At 37.0% G+C, this 16,325-nt stretch overlaps 1 protein-coding gene across 5 annotated transcripts in view; it reads right to left on the minus strand.

Annotated features, from left to right (window-relative positions):
- Nucleotides 1-981: 981 nt before the first annotated feature.
- LOC107017615 (midasin) overlaps nt 982-16,325 on the minus strand; it is a 46,027-nt gene continuing 30,683 nt past the window's right edge. For 4 of the 5 annotated variants that reach the window (XM_027916443.1, XM_015217795.2, XM_015217793.2 and 1 more), the window contains 32 exons: nt 15,796-15,909; nt 14,964-15,125; nt 14,613-14,792; nt 14,333-14,521; nt 14,095-14,196; nt 13,781-14,005; nt 13,548-13,670; nt 12,359-12,440; nt 12,137-12,267; nt 11,871-12,032; nt 11,640-11,715; nt 11,420-11,532; nt 10,287-10,366; nt 10,100-10,213; nt 9,876-9,944; nt 9,590-9,746; nt 8,946-9,106; nt 8,769-8,869; nt 8,436-8,668; nt 8,009-8,263; nt 6,958-7,176; nt 6,710-6,868; nt 6,337-6,588; nt 5,876-6,166; nt 5,613-5,759; nt 4,415-4,618; nt 2,597-4,285; nt 2,242-2,523; nt 1,953-2,132; nt 1,772-1,870; nt 1,530-1,655; nt 982-1,417 (listed from right to left, as the gene is read on the minus strand). In XM_027916443.1, the coding sequence (XP_027772244.1) occupies nt 1,385-1,417; nt 1,530-1,655; nt 1,772-1,870; nt 1,953-2,132; nt 2,242-2,523; nt 2,597-4,285; nt 4,415-4,618; nt 5,613-5,759; nt 5,876-6,166; nt 6,337-6,588; nt 6,710-6,868; nt 6,958-7,176; nt 8,009-8,263; nt 8,436-8,668; nt 8,769-8,869; nt 8,946-9,106; nt 9,590-9,746; nt 9,876-9,944; nt 10,100-10,213; nt 10,287-10,366; nt 11,420-11,532; nt 11,640-11,715; nt 11,871-12,032; nt 12,137-12,267; nt 12,359-12,440; nt 13,548-13,670; nt 13,781-14,005; nt 14,095-14,196; nt 14,333-14,521; nt 14,613-14,792; nt 14,964-15,125; nt 15,796-15,909 (6,510 nt within the window). In that variant the 3' untranslated portion in view covers nt 982-1,384. The remainder of the gene's footprint in view (nt 1,418-1,529; nt 1,656-1,771; nt 1,871-1,952; nt 2,133-2,241; nt 2,524-2,596; nt 4,286-4,414; nt 4,619-5,612; nt 5,760-5,875; nt 6,167-6,336; nt 6,589-6,709; nt 6,869-6,957; nt 7,177-8,008; nt 8,264-8,435; nt 8,669-8,768; nt 8,870-8,945; nt 9,107-9,589; nt 9,747-9,875; nt 9,945-10,099; nt 10,214-10,286; nt 10,367-11,419; nt 11,533-11,639; nt 11,716-11,870; nt 12,033-12,136; nt 12,268-12,358; nt 12,441-13,547; nt 13,671-13,780; nt 14,006-14,094; nt 14,197-14,332; nt 14,522-14,612; nt 14,793-14,963; nt 15,126-15,795; nt 15,910-16,325) is intronic. The other variant, XM_015217794.2, reaches the window with a different exon arrangement.

Below are 16,325 nucleotides of genomic sequence, written 5' to 3' on the forward strand. Positions count from 1 at the left end.
AAATAAAAAATAACAATTGAAAAAAATATTATTAAATTATTAAATTTCGTTATTTATCATGAAGAATAGTACTTTATCCACACAATTATATTATTTATGAGAGGGCGTAAGGAAAAGATTGTCAGAAGAGGAAAAGTATAGCAAGTAGAGATTATTTTTAAAAATAAAATTAAAACTGTTATATACATATCGACTATAGATGACAAATATTAATAAAGTAGATATTTAATTAGAAATTTTAAAAGTCATTAACATTTTAATTGAACTTATACAATCAAATATTTAAATATTTTATAATAATTTAATTTATAGAAGGGGTAAAATCGTAATTTAACTTTCAACTTTTTTTGTTCATGCTTTTAGTAATATATGATATGATATGATGCATGGACATTAGTAAAAAAATTTGCAAGTTCAATACAATTATTATTTATGATCTCGTGAAGCACGGACAAATTACCTAATTAGAAATATAATTATACTTTTTATAGCTATGTGTCATGAGGAAAGAGGAGAGTAAAATTAAGAAAGGAGAAGTAGAGGCAAGTAAAGTATAATAATCTATATATCTAATCTATAATTGTTTCATGAACACAATTGTATCAAAGGCTATTCTATTCAATTTTTCATGCAAATCAGTTATATCAACTATATTAACAAATACAATTTCATTGTTTTGTTGTAAGTCGTAACAAAATGTATTTCATTTATATTCATTTGTTCAATTGTTTCATGTATCATCATTTGTATTTGTATCATTGACACTGTTACCATTCTCTCAACTGCAATTCACAGTTGTTTCCATTAAATAACATGAAAAAGAACAGACGTAAGACTGGATTGGATCTGGTCTAATCCAACACTTATTTTCACCTTGTCAATGTTAAATCCCCTGTCACAAATATTAGCAAGACATTTACATGGTTGAATTTGCTAAACCTGATTTTGTAAAATGCTATATCAGTGACAAAAGAAAAGAAGTGAAAAAAGCAACCACATTGATTATCATTAAATTGCCAGCCCAGAAACTGATCAGAAGACTGAAGCTTGTATACTATTTACTTTGGCACTATTAAGGTAAGTTTTTCATAGTTACAACATGAAAAGAAGGTAGGAAGAGGCCATTTTGCCTATACATACAGAGCACCAGTTCAAACAGAAGCTCCCCCCACCCCTTCACCCCCTCCGAGAGGGGAAAACATAAAGCGAAAGCCAAGAAAAGCTTCACTGTGTGTTATCCGGTAAGGAGACAGATTGCGAGGATGTGATTTACTGAGCTTCTCCTAAATACATGTATCATATGTACACTTGATCTGAGCCAAAAGGCTGAGGAAGATATTATGTACACCTCTCTGAGTTTTGACATGTGTAAAATTAGGCAAACCTATTCTCTTGAGTGTTGCATAAGCTCAAACCACTGCATGGAGGAAAACCAAGATCATGATTCAGTACTTGCGTTATCAACAATAACTCAGTTAAACAAATCTAGAATTGAAAGATAGCAATCGCTTGTTGAGATATATAGTCACCTGTCTTAATAAATCAGCAAGCGTCCTGGGAAGTGCTTCAATGTTTTTGAGCACAACATAGTAAGGGAAGGGGAATGAATCCAAATACTTCGAAAGCTTAACATCTCCGCCCTGAAAGGTGGCTTCCTGGAAAAGGGCGAGAGAATCAATCATGTAGGCAAACTTTCTTACTTCAAGAACTATGAAAAAGTACAAGATCAAGAACTTAATGCAAAAAAAAAAAAAAAAGGTTCAGTGGTCACCTCAAGGTCCAAAATGGATTTCTGTAGGCTATCCACCACAAGAAATGCGACCATTCGTTTTTTGCTCAAGAGATCTCTGACATAGCGTTTCATGTTCTCCTACAAAAAAAAGTAAAATAAAATGAGTAAATAGAAATGTGAAAGGTGGCAACTTCACCAACACTTCACCAAAGAAATTTACCTTCTCATGAAACCAGCCATCAGCTATTATCAAAACAAGCTGCTCTAGCGGATTGTGTCCAGATGGTAACCGGGCATTAGCAGCTGCGGCATCAAGCATGTTATTCAAGTACTTCAAAAGATCAACCATCGGTTCCTCTGCTATTGTGTTTTCTTGCTTAAAAGTCAAACTAGAGATCATCTGTAGATACATAAAACAGCAACAATATGCCAGTCAACTTCTATCAAAATCACCAAACCAATAAATGCGACCCATTGGGAGAAGGATGTATGTGTGAACACAAACGAACCTTGATACCAGCCTCTCCAGTGAATGACTGATCAAAATCGTGCAATACGCGAATGTTCCCCTTCTTACCAAAGCTTGCAACTGATAGCTGTCCTATTTCTAACTGAGACATTGCACGGCAAACAGTCACCAATGCTTCAATGGCTAAACTTCCACAACCGCTCTCAGACATGCTGCGGGAATCGTCCACGGCAATTACCACTTGGTAGTTCCGTTTATTTGGCCGAGTTCTCCTTAGCCATATCTTATCTTTACGGTAATGACTTGCTATATATGGAATTACCTGGCAATAGATAGTAGAAGATTAGAATATTATTCTCTCCAATAAAAAGGAAATATGAGCCACTGAAGACTACCTTCTTCATGTTAATTCTTTTCCCGGTCTTGTAATCTCCCTGGAGCTTGCTAGCTAAAGTCGGCTCCATTACCAAACGCAACTGTTCAGCCAACTCCTGAGACAACCTCGTAGTTCGAAGCTCATAACTTTTCCAGAGTGTTTGGGCACTCTCTCTCATCTCATTGGACACCTCCTCAAGGTTACGGGCCTTGCCCAGGTTGTCATCATCTACCGAGAGCTCGCTAAGCCGATTTATGTCCTCAGACAAAAAGGACCTGTTCACAGACACCATACTCTGGGACAAACTAGGGACAGCGGTACCATCTCTAGTATCAACTTCAGATGGTGATTCCAGTTGCTCCTCAGTGTTCATCATCTCTGATCCCTTGCCCTTGTCATTGCTGAAACTTAAAGCAGAATTACTGATAGTGTGTGCTTCAGACCTCTCAATCTCCATTTCAGAAATGTCATCTTTTCTCTCCGTAGTTGCAGTTTCTCTTTCAAGATCGTTCCCATGTACATTTTTGTCTACTTGATCAGCTGTTGCTGGCCCAAGTGCTTGAGCTGTTCCCTTTTCAAATTCAGCAGTATATGAATATTCATTTGCATTTTCAGCAGCCAAATCATCTGGAGCTTCACTCTCCTGGAGGTCAAGGGAGACTTTGACTCTGTCTTTCCACCCCTCAAAGGCATCACCCACACTACGACAAGGGTTAGGTTGAATCCTTTGACGTGATGAATCAGCTGGAGGTAAAGGATTTTCAGGTTGATCACTGCCCAGCTTTTGTCCATTTGAAGAATCAGAAGCCATGATTTCAACCATAGAGGCATCAGGCAAACCTCTCATGGGAGCAAGGTCATGTTGAAGCCCACTAACATCAGATCCCTTCGCTTCAGGAGCATCAACTTTTAAATTTGCTTGATTATTCTCACCTCTAGACTCAGATGCAGCAGTTGGGACATTATCACCCACAGATTGAGAAGTGTCCGATTGCAGCATCTCTCTATTTTCTGTTGTTGGTTCCTTTTTTGTGTCATTTGCAGGATCACCTTCTTCGCCAGCTCCTCCAGAACTTTCATCCAAATGCTCAGGGTCTGCCTCATCAAAAGTTGCATCTGAATCAGCTCTTTCATCTCCCTCATTTTCATCAGCAGGATTGTCTTGCTGGTCCAAATCATCTTCGATCATTGGTTCAGCAGTCCCAGGTTCATCCATATTACAATCATCTTCAGGACCTTGCTCATGTTCATCAAGCTTCAAACCAGTAGGATCTGCATATGCATCCTCTTTGTCCATATTTATGTCTTCCATCCCTTCGCAAGTTTCATCATTTCCATTTTCATCAGCTTGCTCCTCTGATTTGTCAAGATCAAGTCCTCCAGCTTCATCAGCAGCTTCAGAAGCATCATCTTTTGCTCGAAGCTCTCTGTCGATACCACTATCTCTTACTGATGGGCCATTTTCGTACTTCTCATCTGCAGTACTAGGATTATCCTCATCTTTGTCCCATAGTTTCTCATCAACTGCTTCACCCTGATCACCAGTTTCCCCCATAGCAGATTCCATTTCTTCATTTTCTTCATTGCCGTCTTCATCATCCCCAGAATCCTCACTAACACTAAAGGTATCAGCGACAAAATCTTGCTCCATCTCAATTCCTTTGTCAGTTTTACTTGGAGCGTCACCCAAAGTGTTCTCTTCATCTCTCTACAAAAACAGAACCGAGAAGGTGTGAGCCATACCATTACTCTTATTGTATAATAAAGAAAAACAGATTGGAAGAGAAGGGAGAAAAGTGAAAGCAAAAGATAACAGGTATGCTTGTCATATCCTTACATCAGCGGAAGTGCCAAGGAGCTGATCTTCATCATTTATCTGATCACTGACATCATTCATTCCGCTACCCTCACCCATACCTGTTCCACTTTGATCTTGAATTAAATCTTGGTTGGCATCATCTGTGTCCTCTTCTTTTGTACCAAAACCTTTGGCAAATAGTGAAGTAAAAATGTTTGCCAGCACATGGGTCATCATAGATAGCTGTCAAAATCATCGAGAAATGTTAATAAATAATGACTACGAAACAAAGTAGCTATAGAGAAAAAACTAGGCCTTGGAGATAACAGTGTTCCCTAATGTCATCTAGTTCAGAAAGTGTCTGAACCAGTATGTCTAAACTGATTTTACTATTGAAATAGTCCAGGCTGCTTAATTAGATCTCTGGATGTGTGTGTGTGTTGGTCTTGATAAATAAATCCAATAACTTGGTCAGACTCAACTTAGCTATCTTATATAACAGAGGAACGCCTCATTTCGAATGTCCTTTTTGCTTTTCACTTATATAAGAACAGAGGAACTCCCCATTCATACCTTCTTGTCTCTTTTATCATCTAGGGATCTATTTCTAGTTCAAGTTTACTGTTTTTCTTATTGTTAGTCACAAGTATTTCTTAGAGCAAGAAGAGAAGTTCATACACTCGGGTTGCAGCAGTTTAATGAATACCTGTTTTTGACTACATCTTATCTAACGTAAACACTGATAGAATAACTAGGGTCCTATGTGAACTGGGAAATTTAAAAAGGAAATTGAAATTCGACCAGGCTTCCAGACTATTTTTTCTTCTTTTATATGTTGGGTGTGGGGTGAAATATTTACCCTAGTAAAAGGAAGGTTTTGTCTGTGGGGGAAGGGCGGGGTCAAAGGAGGAAATTGATCGGAAGAAGCAGCCCATACAAAATGCTATGCATGACAAGCTATGTTGCTCGGACTCTTCGAAAATGCCAACGGTTGCGTGTTCGCCAAAAGTATTTGAAGAATCCAATACGGCTGCGTCATCAAAAGTGAAGAGCCCGTGCAACTAAGATGACAAGAGCCATCACTTAAGGCAATAACAACATTCTAGAATGAATACATAACTTATTTAGGAGGGAGGTAAAGGGAGGAAAATTGATCGAAAGAAGCATTTAATATATTGACCTTAACCACACATCACACATAACCAGAAGTAGGATAGGGCAGTCAAGCAAAACTTACCATTCTATGCATGATAAGAAAATCATGCAGAAGACCATCGCCGAAGGCAATGATCACATCCAACAGTGAATACAGATTTTCTACATGTCCTCTGACATCTGAATAGGAATTCGCATTTCCGGCGCTGTAACGGTTCAATAACTCTCCCTGTATAAAAATGAAAGAAAATCAGAATTCAAAGCTGGTATTTGTACCTGACAGATATAATGAATAGGGTCACTTTTTTTAAAATGATAAAGGTTAATGAATCATATATTACTTACTCCAAGATGAATAGTATTCACTAATTGATCGCTAAGATCTGATTGTAGATGCCTTGTTGCTGATTCGAGGAGAATTTTCAAAGCATTGATATTCACACCATCAGAAGGAGCACGACCATTCTTCAATGTCACAAGACCTTTCAAAGTTTCTATGATAGCTCTATATGTTTTCACCAAGGAGTTGTCAAATTCAGCTTGAAGTGCAGTGGTATCGCCTGTATAGTGGATGAAATCTTGGGCCCTTTCTTCAGATGTGCTTCTTGATCTAAATTGATTATGCATGAAGTTGGACTGAAATGTTTAAAAGTACTGATTATTGGAATGCATTTTGTTGACAATAATATACGCAAACTTTAATCAAAATATCACAATTTAACACGTAAGTTCATTTGATGACTTGCAGCAAAATCAGTTTAAAGTTCTCCAACTACTTAAAAGTTACTGTTAGAGCATTGGGAGACCTTGTCAAATATCTCCTCAAAGTTTCCAAGCAGGATATCCTTAACGGAGTTTCCACGCACGATATCCTTAACGGGTTCTCCAACTCCATCTTGTCCGTGGAAAGCACGGAAGGCAACCTTAAAGTCGTTGACTAAATCAAAATTCTTATATACCAACTGCTTCATGTCCTTCGTGATGGCAATAGGATGTAATGGAGTTTCTTCCATTCTTCCAACTCCATGAATGCCAATAAGATAACTGTCCAACAAATCCTGCCATAATTCCCATAACTAGTAAGTGCAACTGAATTTTAATAGCATGCCTGAGTGTAAGAAGAACTAGAACGTACAAAAATCTGTTCGAAAAAAGTGACAACTAGAAGAGTATGTAAACCTTAGATTCCTGAACGATGGGCAAATATTTCTCAATGAAAAGGCGAATCTGCATTGCACTATCTTTAACACTTGGACAAGTATTCAAATGGAAACCTTCGATAGTTTGCACAAACAAGTGCTCTTCATACAACATGCCATACAAGTTATCAAAAAGTTGCTGCAAAATATGAATTGAACTTCCAATTACCCATTGAAACAAGCAGAAAGAGAGGGGGAATTTGAAATCAGACAAAGAAGTTAACGTACCTTTTGTTGCCAAAGACACTTGTATATGCAATACTGATTTTTGGCAAATGATTGATCACATGTCGCATTTGTGAAAGGGATATTACCAGAAGATAAGCTAGCCAAAGGCAACAACAATTCTTTCAAACATTTGAGTCGCTGAGAAAAAGCATATGCGACCTCCCGTTGCTCTTGTTGAATGCTAGTGAGGTGGTCAATGTAAGATCCAGACTTGTTAACCTGCATTAAAAGAAAGTGAAATTATAACCAAGAAAGAGGTACAAATGCAAAAATAAAAACAACACAAAGCAAATAGATAACCGAACGAGCAAGTAAAACTAATATAAGACGTAATTGACTCAGTAAATGGGGTTTGTCAATCAAAATATCAACTATGGCTCAGTCCAAATTAGTTGGAGTCGGCTTTTATGGAAACTCCTTATCCATTACTCTATTTAGGTGCTTCAGCTGTAAGGATTATTAGATTATTCTGAATGTTATGTTGGCCATCAACCTGTCACAACCTCCTTTGTTTGTTTATTGTTTTGACAAGAAAGCTATGCTGCTCGAACTCTGGTGCGAGTTTTTGATAGGTGCAGTCTAGAGGTCGGATCATACATGATCTAAAGTTTAAGATTCGGTAATACGGATCAAGGTATGGATACTAATGATTCAGCTAGAAGTAATTCAAATATCTAAAATTGGAGTTATATAATCTAAATTATGAGATATTATGTGGACAACTTGAGGAGAATAAAGGAAACGAAGTGCCGTAAAATTCTATATACAAGGTATTCCATTTTCTTCAATTTCATCTTAGCTCTTGATTTGATTACAATTTTCATTGAATCTGTCCGGAATATCTACATCGACTTTGCTCAAACTACCCATAACTGATTGACCAGTTCGGGTATGGATACCACACCTACACCCACTTTGTGTCGATACAGGTGTGGCACCGAAAATGAAGAGTCCGAGCTACTTAGCCAGCAAGAATTAAATTAAATCAGCCATGATGAGGTAGAATTGACATGATAATCTAATTTTAGTAACATCAGTTAACATATGTTACCTGCTCAAGAGTAAAATCCTTATGGAAATTTAGGCAAATTTGCTGCAAAACATGCACCGAGTTGATGCTCTTAAAATAGTACAGGTTAGCCGTTTTCCATTTGGTTTCCAAACTCTCATCTAGTGAACATTGGAGCTGCCCGCGACTAACTTCAGAATCTTTAGAGGCCAGTGGACCTTGTGTTAGGAGTAGATGTTGAATATCATAAGACGGCTGGAGGAACCAGCACATTAATATATTGACTCTCCATTGCTCCTGAAAACAATGAAAAGGACATGAGAAAAAGACCAAGAAGTTATCAGACGCTGGAAATGAAAAATTACAATAAACAAGAAGATTCAGACGAAATGAACACTTGGATGAAGATATGATGGGAAATAAGGTAAAGAACATATTATGGGAAGACCATGGACTAACTTATATGTACCTCCATAAACAAGGCTCTGTGCTTTGATAGACCACAGCTATCCAAGAGCTTTAGAAAATCAGAGAATACCCTTCTCTTTCCCATTTTCTTGCTTGCATCCACCCAAACATCAAGACAGTCTACAGCAGTACCACATACTCCCTCGATTGTTTGCCTGAGTTGCTTCCACTCATCTAGATATAACAGGCATGAAGACTTGAAGCCCTGACCATCTTTGATGACATTTGCAACCCCTGATTGATTTTGAAATATGCAACTTTCAGAATCTTCAACAATAGAAAATGTAGAATTATATGTTGCCTGAACACAGTCATAGGAACGAGGAAAACAAACCTTCTACGAGCCTAGAAAGATCCGTATCTGTTGATACATCGAGGTGCAAACCATGTACAGCATTCTCTACTTTCTTCCACCAATCGGAAAACCATGAAGGGCTGTGGTTGAAAAGCAGTAAGTTGATAAGACTTCAAGCGAACTAATTAAAAGATAGCAAGCAGGAGACAAGATCACCTGTCCATTTTTGACTGCTTCTGATCTAGGACAATATTTAGAAGAGCTCTGCTCCTATCAAAAGAATCCAAGAGACTAGGTTCATCTGTACTTTGGGGATTTATCCCACTTCGTTTTGCTTCTTGGTTGATTAAAAGCATAACAGGTTGTTGCAGCAGGTCCTACATAAGTAAATCAAAATGCATGAGAAGAGCTAGAAGAAATATTTACATAAGATAAACTATTTCAATTGGCAAAGAGTGCAACACAGGTATAGATTTATAATGTTGAGATAGTCTTAATTGACATTTTATGCAACATTCACACGTTCAAATAAAAATAACAAATATATACCAAGAAAAGCAAGAAATAATTAGAAAGTTAAGTTTGGTAGTATCAAACCGTAGCAGAACACTGACATCATAATCTACAAAAAGTAAATTTTAAAGAACAAGATGACAAAGTACAAACTCAGAGTGATGGATGATTAGTAGAATGTACAGGTAGAGAAATCACGGAGGAAATCATCAGGCAAAGCTACATAGACTCAAGCTAGAAGGACACACCTAACATAAGTTCCACTTATTACAGTCCCAGTTGTGCAGCAACAGATGATAGATGAAAAATCAACTTTAAGACGAGTCAATAAAAATAGCATGACTCACAGTGTATTTCTGCATGATCTTTCTGAGCTTCTGCCTGGTTCTCCTGGAACTTTCTATACTTAAGTAATCTTCGAAACGTTCCCATCTGCATAGCTTAACAAGCTCATTTACCTCTACCTCAATTTTCCTTCTATTAGTTCCAATGTGCTCCAGAATCCTTGCCCAAGAAAAAAGACAGAGAAAAGAAAATTTAGAAAAAATAAGAAATACCACTTTAAATAGACATGATGGAAAAGAGCTTGAAGTGTATTATCAACTTTTCTTAATGGCACAGTAGAGAACTCACATTGGCAAGAATTGTGCATAGAAGCCAAAGCTGTTGTAGAGGATTTTAACACTTCCCTCCAGACAAAGGCTGCACAGTTTTTCTCAAATCAGCATTTTGAATGGTTTATATACACTTCAGTACACAGTTCGTGCATGATGAACATGTTTCAATGTGCCATATATTTGCTTGAAATTACAGAATCTAAGCACATTTACATGCATAAAAGGGATCTTTTCCTCTACCTTGAATAGGTTCCATTCCTTAAACCCATACTAATATGCCCATGAAAAGCGACCAGGAGCTGAAGGCGCTTCTTAAACTCACCAATGCTGGACATCTCAATGAACTCCTTCAGGCTGAATGATTGATGAGCAAGCATTAGCGATGAAAATGTATTAAATTTTGAGAGAAAACCAAGAGTGTACATGCCTTCTAATTGTAGTTAGGTTGTATTCATCACTATCATCACACTGCTCACGTCGAAGAACTGAATATAGTGGCAACCACAACTGCAGTTTGAGGATAAAGTTAACAGATGATCCAAGGAAAAAGTAATCTGACAATATGAACTACAAATTGGGTAATTTGATAGAATCCAGAAGGCTCTGCAACTGTGGAAGAAAAGTGGTTGTGATAATAAAAGACCATTAGCCCACCCAGAGGTCTACTACAGATGAGCAAAACTACATTTGCTTATAAGCACTGTGACATGCTTCGAGCTAATGGTTATATCAAACTCAAATATGTTTAAACCGCCAAAATAAATTAACAAGAAGTTGTCATTCTGATAACGACGACACTACACAGACAAAAGAAATTCAAATCAAGAATACAGCTCATGCATCTAAGTTCCAACTGCTAGTTAAAAAACAATGCAGATCACAAGTAACATCAGTGCAAAAAACTAATCTACTGGTTGCCACTTCTGTCAAATTCATTGACAAGAGCTAGCAGATAATAGTCAATAGAGATTGAAACAAGTCCTAAAGAATTTCATTGATAACTTGTCATATGACTATATCATCAGGGTTCTTACTTCATTGATTGACTGTTACATCACCCATCCAAGAAAATAGTATTGGTTACTTCACTCTATATTAATCCTTATGGTAGAATTCACATTCAGGAGTGCCACAACCTTTCAATACCGTTACCTATAAGTCCATGCAAATTCTACCAGTTCATCAAATTATCACATGAATTTATTTTCATCAGAAGCGCATACTAATTTTTGAATGGCATCACACTGTAGAAGTGACGTTTTTTTAGTTATATGCATTGATAGTTTGGTAGACCTGAGTTAAAAACAAAACATTGTGGAAATCACCCGACTTCTGATTGGCACACGATACATCTTTTTCATTGGATCTGCATAACATAATTTTCTCAGGACTCACAGCTCACATCATTACTATGACTTTTTCTGCATAGTTGTGACAACAAGCTTTTTGTTTACCAGCAATTGAAGTGCTGTGAAGTCTTGCAGAAAGAGAGAGACCCAAGAGAACATGCATGGAGGCGTGTTGAGTAAAAATCAAGCAAAAAACTGAAATAGAAGTTACCTTCTCTGCATTCTTCTCAAACTGATCTTCAACTTCATTTAGCAGAGCAGGACAGGATTCAAATTCCAACTTATACCATGAGCACACCAGAGCAAATATGGGGTCCAAAAAATCTATGGAAACAAAATTTTTAGAAATGCAAAAAGATGACAGAGAGGGTTAAAACAAATGTATGATATAGCATTATCAGATGTTTATCAAAAAAAGTATGGTAAATTACCAGATAATGGAAATTTCGCTACAGTTTCTTGTAACATCCGAACTCTGCTAAGCAGAAACTCTAAGCTGGAGAGCGCCTTCAAAGAAAGGAAAGAAAGAAACAATGAGAATTTGACCAACAATTTAAAAGATATCATTGAGCATACAAGTAACCAGAACGATGAATGTATCAATTTTTTCCTCCACCCTATTATGAAAAACAATTCTCCAAAGCAAAAATATAATACACTACCTTAGCCAATGGGGTGCTAAGAGGTATAGCCAAGATCATGTCAATTATATCCAAGATTCTCTGAAGAGCATATTCATTCCGTTCTTCCAAAAGTAGTGTAATTCGCTGTTTAAGAGATACTAATGGATCCACCATTTTAGCCAACATAGAGAAATTTGGTTCCTAATACATCATTGAGAAGAAATTTTTGAAGTGAATAAGGTGAACCAAAAGGAGGGGAAAGAAGCAAGAAAATTAAAAGGAAATACGATATTAACAATAAAAACCTTGTAAAAGTTGTATCCTAAGGTAGACTTATTTGATGAACAGAACTTTGATTCATGCTCTAAACATAGATGAAGCAAGTGTTCAGGTGCAATTTTCGCGTCCAAAGAGGAAGATGGTAAACCTTCTAGATCTGCAAGCATAATGATGCCAGAGAGCTTAGAGCCAATTTTCCCATAATAAGACTATCAAAGCATACACAAAAACTGATTCCCAAGTTTTACCTCTAATCATTTTTGCTCCCAGCAAGTAAGAGTCAGTAAAGGAAGACAATCTGCTTGCATCAGATACATTTAAACATCCAGGCTGAATTCAAACACCATGATCAGTATTTAAATACATAAAGATAGATAGATAGATAGATAGATATAGAGAGAACATACATTATGTGATCAAAATAATTTCCCAGTATATCATGGATACAGAGAAACAAAAACAAAAAGAACAACATATTACAAACACAAGTGTATGCAATTCCAAGGGTGTCCATTACTAAAGCACTTTTACATCCCTACACAACGGCACATCCTACATGTGCCTAAAGGAGATTCAGATGCAAATGAAAATATCTAAATAATTTATTCCATACCCCGTAAGGAAGTTCAGAGACTATAACTTAGCACATAGTGATCTAGGCTGGATTAAGAAAAACAGAAATGAGTAGGTCTTCATTTTAACTTCATCATAATAATTCAGGTCCATAAGAAGAGAACACACATTCGAAATGTTTTGGAGTACTGACAGAAACAAGCTAATTCTTTTTTCAAATAGGAAAAACGTTACAGAATGTTTCAGAACTCCCTGCACGAGCATTAGTTCCACGTCTGACAATAAAAGTGAATTCAGTACCATTGCATACTAATCAGCAATGTACCAACCAGCTTTATATCTGAGAGTTTGATAGCTCTCACACAATGCAACACAGAAATGTGAGCAGGCAAATAGTGTCATCTTGGATGTATAAACTAATTCATCACATTGAGAGAGATAGGAACAATGTAAAATGTTCAGTCATACAAGCAGAATACACTTACCGACTACCCCATCGTTAAACACATACCTCCAACTACCATATAACATACCACAAGGCAAGTGGGAAACAATTATATGAAATTGATGTGACGGTTCTCATCTTAAATACAGCTCATGCATCTATGATTGATATTAAGACTAATATGTAGGAGTGATGATAAATCAGAAGTCATGTAAAGTTGCACCTACACGCCTGAAGAGAGATCCCTCATCATAGAATCAGAACCTAACATGTCCCAGATAATGAAACGATTCCACCTCAACATAAAAAATGCACCAAATGAACGCTACCTCCTTAGCAAACTAATTATCTGTTTTGCTTAAAGCTTCCCTCTCTAACACATCCTAAGAACCTCCATACAACTAGCATTGCATACTTACAGATTGATATATATCAGTCGAGCCAAATAACTCATTGTGTACGTGGATCATGTTATTCAAACTGGAGCCTTCTATATAGTTCCAATCGTCCATGATTGCTTCTGGTTCTTCGTCAGAGTACTGCTACATGAGTAGAAATACATTTAGACTGATAATCAAATGGAAAGAGATACAGCAAAGCAAAGCTCCATAACTGGATGCACAAAAGAAAGAAACCAACAGTGTATGCTTACTTTCTCAGAAGATTCTTGTCTAGAGTGGAACTCCTTCCATTCTAAGAAACTTTCATCTGAAGCTGAATTACCAAGAGCTGATATGTCAATCTCAAGGATATTATCTATCTTGAATGCACGCGGTTTAAACCTAAATTGTTGAGCTTTATTCTCTTCTGTTGTTCTGACTTGTAGTTTCATTTGCATCCAGTTGCTTGCTAACTCATCAAATATCCTATCCGTTAGCTGAAACAGAATATCAGATTATGTCCATATGATATTGGGATGAATAATACAAAGCACATACATCCGACAACAGCAACAATCATCCTCACCTTAAAGGACGGTGTATCCATGAAGTGGGCATCAACAACAGAATGCAACACACGAACCAGAACATTCTGATACATTGCAATTCTCAGTTGCAAGGATGACACCTGTCAAAATTGGAAGAATAACACAATGAGCAAAGCATGAGAAGCCGAAGGAGGAAGACATTACAATATTTTCCCTATTATTAGGATACACTTGAAGATATAAAGGCAATCCTAAGAACAAAAGACAGTCACATACCTTGCTATCAGTATTGACTCTCCGTTTACAATTTAAAAGATTATCCAGCAAATTTAATTCCAGGGCTGAGATGCTTGTTGGAAATTCAATATCATAACGCCAAAGCTCAGTGCCGTTATTGACAGCATTAAACGAAACAGATTTTGATGCACACCCTCTTGGGAATCGCACGAAGGCATAAATTGCGTCCTGTCCACAATTGCAGAGAGAGTCAATATGTATATCGGAAAAGAATTGAAAGACACTTACCAAAAATAAATAAAAGAATGAAAGACAATACCAGAACAGAATCCATATCAAACTTCCCTAGTTCCTCCAGATACATTTCACTCAGGGCACCAGAAAAAGCCAGAGACAATCCCAATTTTATTTCATATATAGCCGTCTGGACTGGCTGAATTACATCCATGTACGAAGAATATTCATTTGATAACTGCTTTATGGCTTTTGTAGCCGTTTCCTGCAATATGAATTAAGTGTATGACATTGTACAATAAATTGACATTCCAACACAGCTTCATCCAATCGTTTGAAATTTATTAGAGGTAAACTAAGATTTTTTCAGTGAAAACATTTATGTTGGAATTCCAAAACAAATAGAGAATAGACAGTTATCTACTTGATTAATTACCTGCCAGTTGCGCACTTTGCCAGATATCTCTTCCACACTTACGCTTTTAAAATTCTGGGTCCAACCAACCGTAGTAGTAACAATTTTATCAACAGTCCCAAGGAAGTCATCGCATTCTGCCTTCATTCTCTTGAATTTCTCAGGTTCAGCGCGGAAAACAATCTAATAGGAGGCACACTAAATTTGTCAGGCATAAATAAATCTAGACCACATAAAATCATGTTTCCAAGAAATTATAAGGATTGATTAGAACTACTTGACATATAAATATAATACCAAACAACCAGCAGAGATCAAGACTAAATGTAAAACTCAGTTAGAGTGTCCTGCATTGGTTAAAGAATAAATAATGAGGATTGATTAGAACCTCAGGAGCTAGCTATTAATGCTGAAACAGGCCACAGGATTCATTTCCTAAAGCTGGGACCAGAGGCGACGAATTTTAGATTGTTCAAGTGATCACTCTACAGAATGTTCAGCTGGGAAGAAGTACGAGTGCAGGCCAAGAACAGGAACAGATAGAGAATGGTCCCAGCAAGTATTTGGTGGACAATCAGGAAGGAGAGGAATCTTATATGCTATGAGAGTGCAGAAATAGAGTATGAAGCAAGTCAAATTGAATTGTATTTTGACTGTGTTTTTGGTGTAACCAGTTGTACTCATATGACTGTGTCACAATTTTTTATGTTTTAGATTCATTATAGAAGCAGGACAGTAGATTATAGGGTACCCTTGTAAATATGGTTTTAGTGCAACCTACAACTACTACAGAGCGCAGATCAAAAATCCACCAACAAGGATAAGAGCAAACTGAATTAATTAAGTTCCTGACCTTTCTTTCCAGTTTCTTCCGCTCAGCATGGAGATCTTCCAGCAACGTAGATCTATCTCTTTCTTGTTCCCTCAACTGAAAAGATCCAGCCAAACGGACACAGTCACTGCGTACCTGAAGTGTGCAAACAATAGAATAAAGACAGTGAATTAAAGCATACAACTGGGACACTAACTTTATAATGTAACTAATCCATATAATGAGGGATCAAAATAAACTTGCCTTCTTGTTTACAAAAAATATTTATCATCTACATTTACCATTTCGAAAAACAAAAGAGGAATGATTAGTCTAACAATGATTAGGTCACATAGTCCAACCCAGCAAAAGGTGGTCTTTGGAAACACTATTCACAGATGAGATTAGCATGGGTAAGACTTGATTTGTTTCCATAAAAGAACGTACGAAATACATATGCCAGACACAACTACATTATCTATACATGCAAACTAGGATTTTGGAACAGTGTGAACATTGTAGCCAACAGTATCTTTTTTTTTTTGAGTGTGGGTGGGTGGGTGGGGGGGCGG

Source organism: Solanum pennellii, chromosome 4 (assembly GCF_001406875.1).
Source record: "Solanum pennellii chromosome 4, SPENNV200".
Classification (NCBI taxonomy): Eukaryota; Viridiplantae; Streptophyta; class Magnoliopsida; order Solanales; family Solanaceae; genus Solanum; species Solanum pennellii.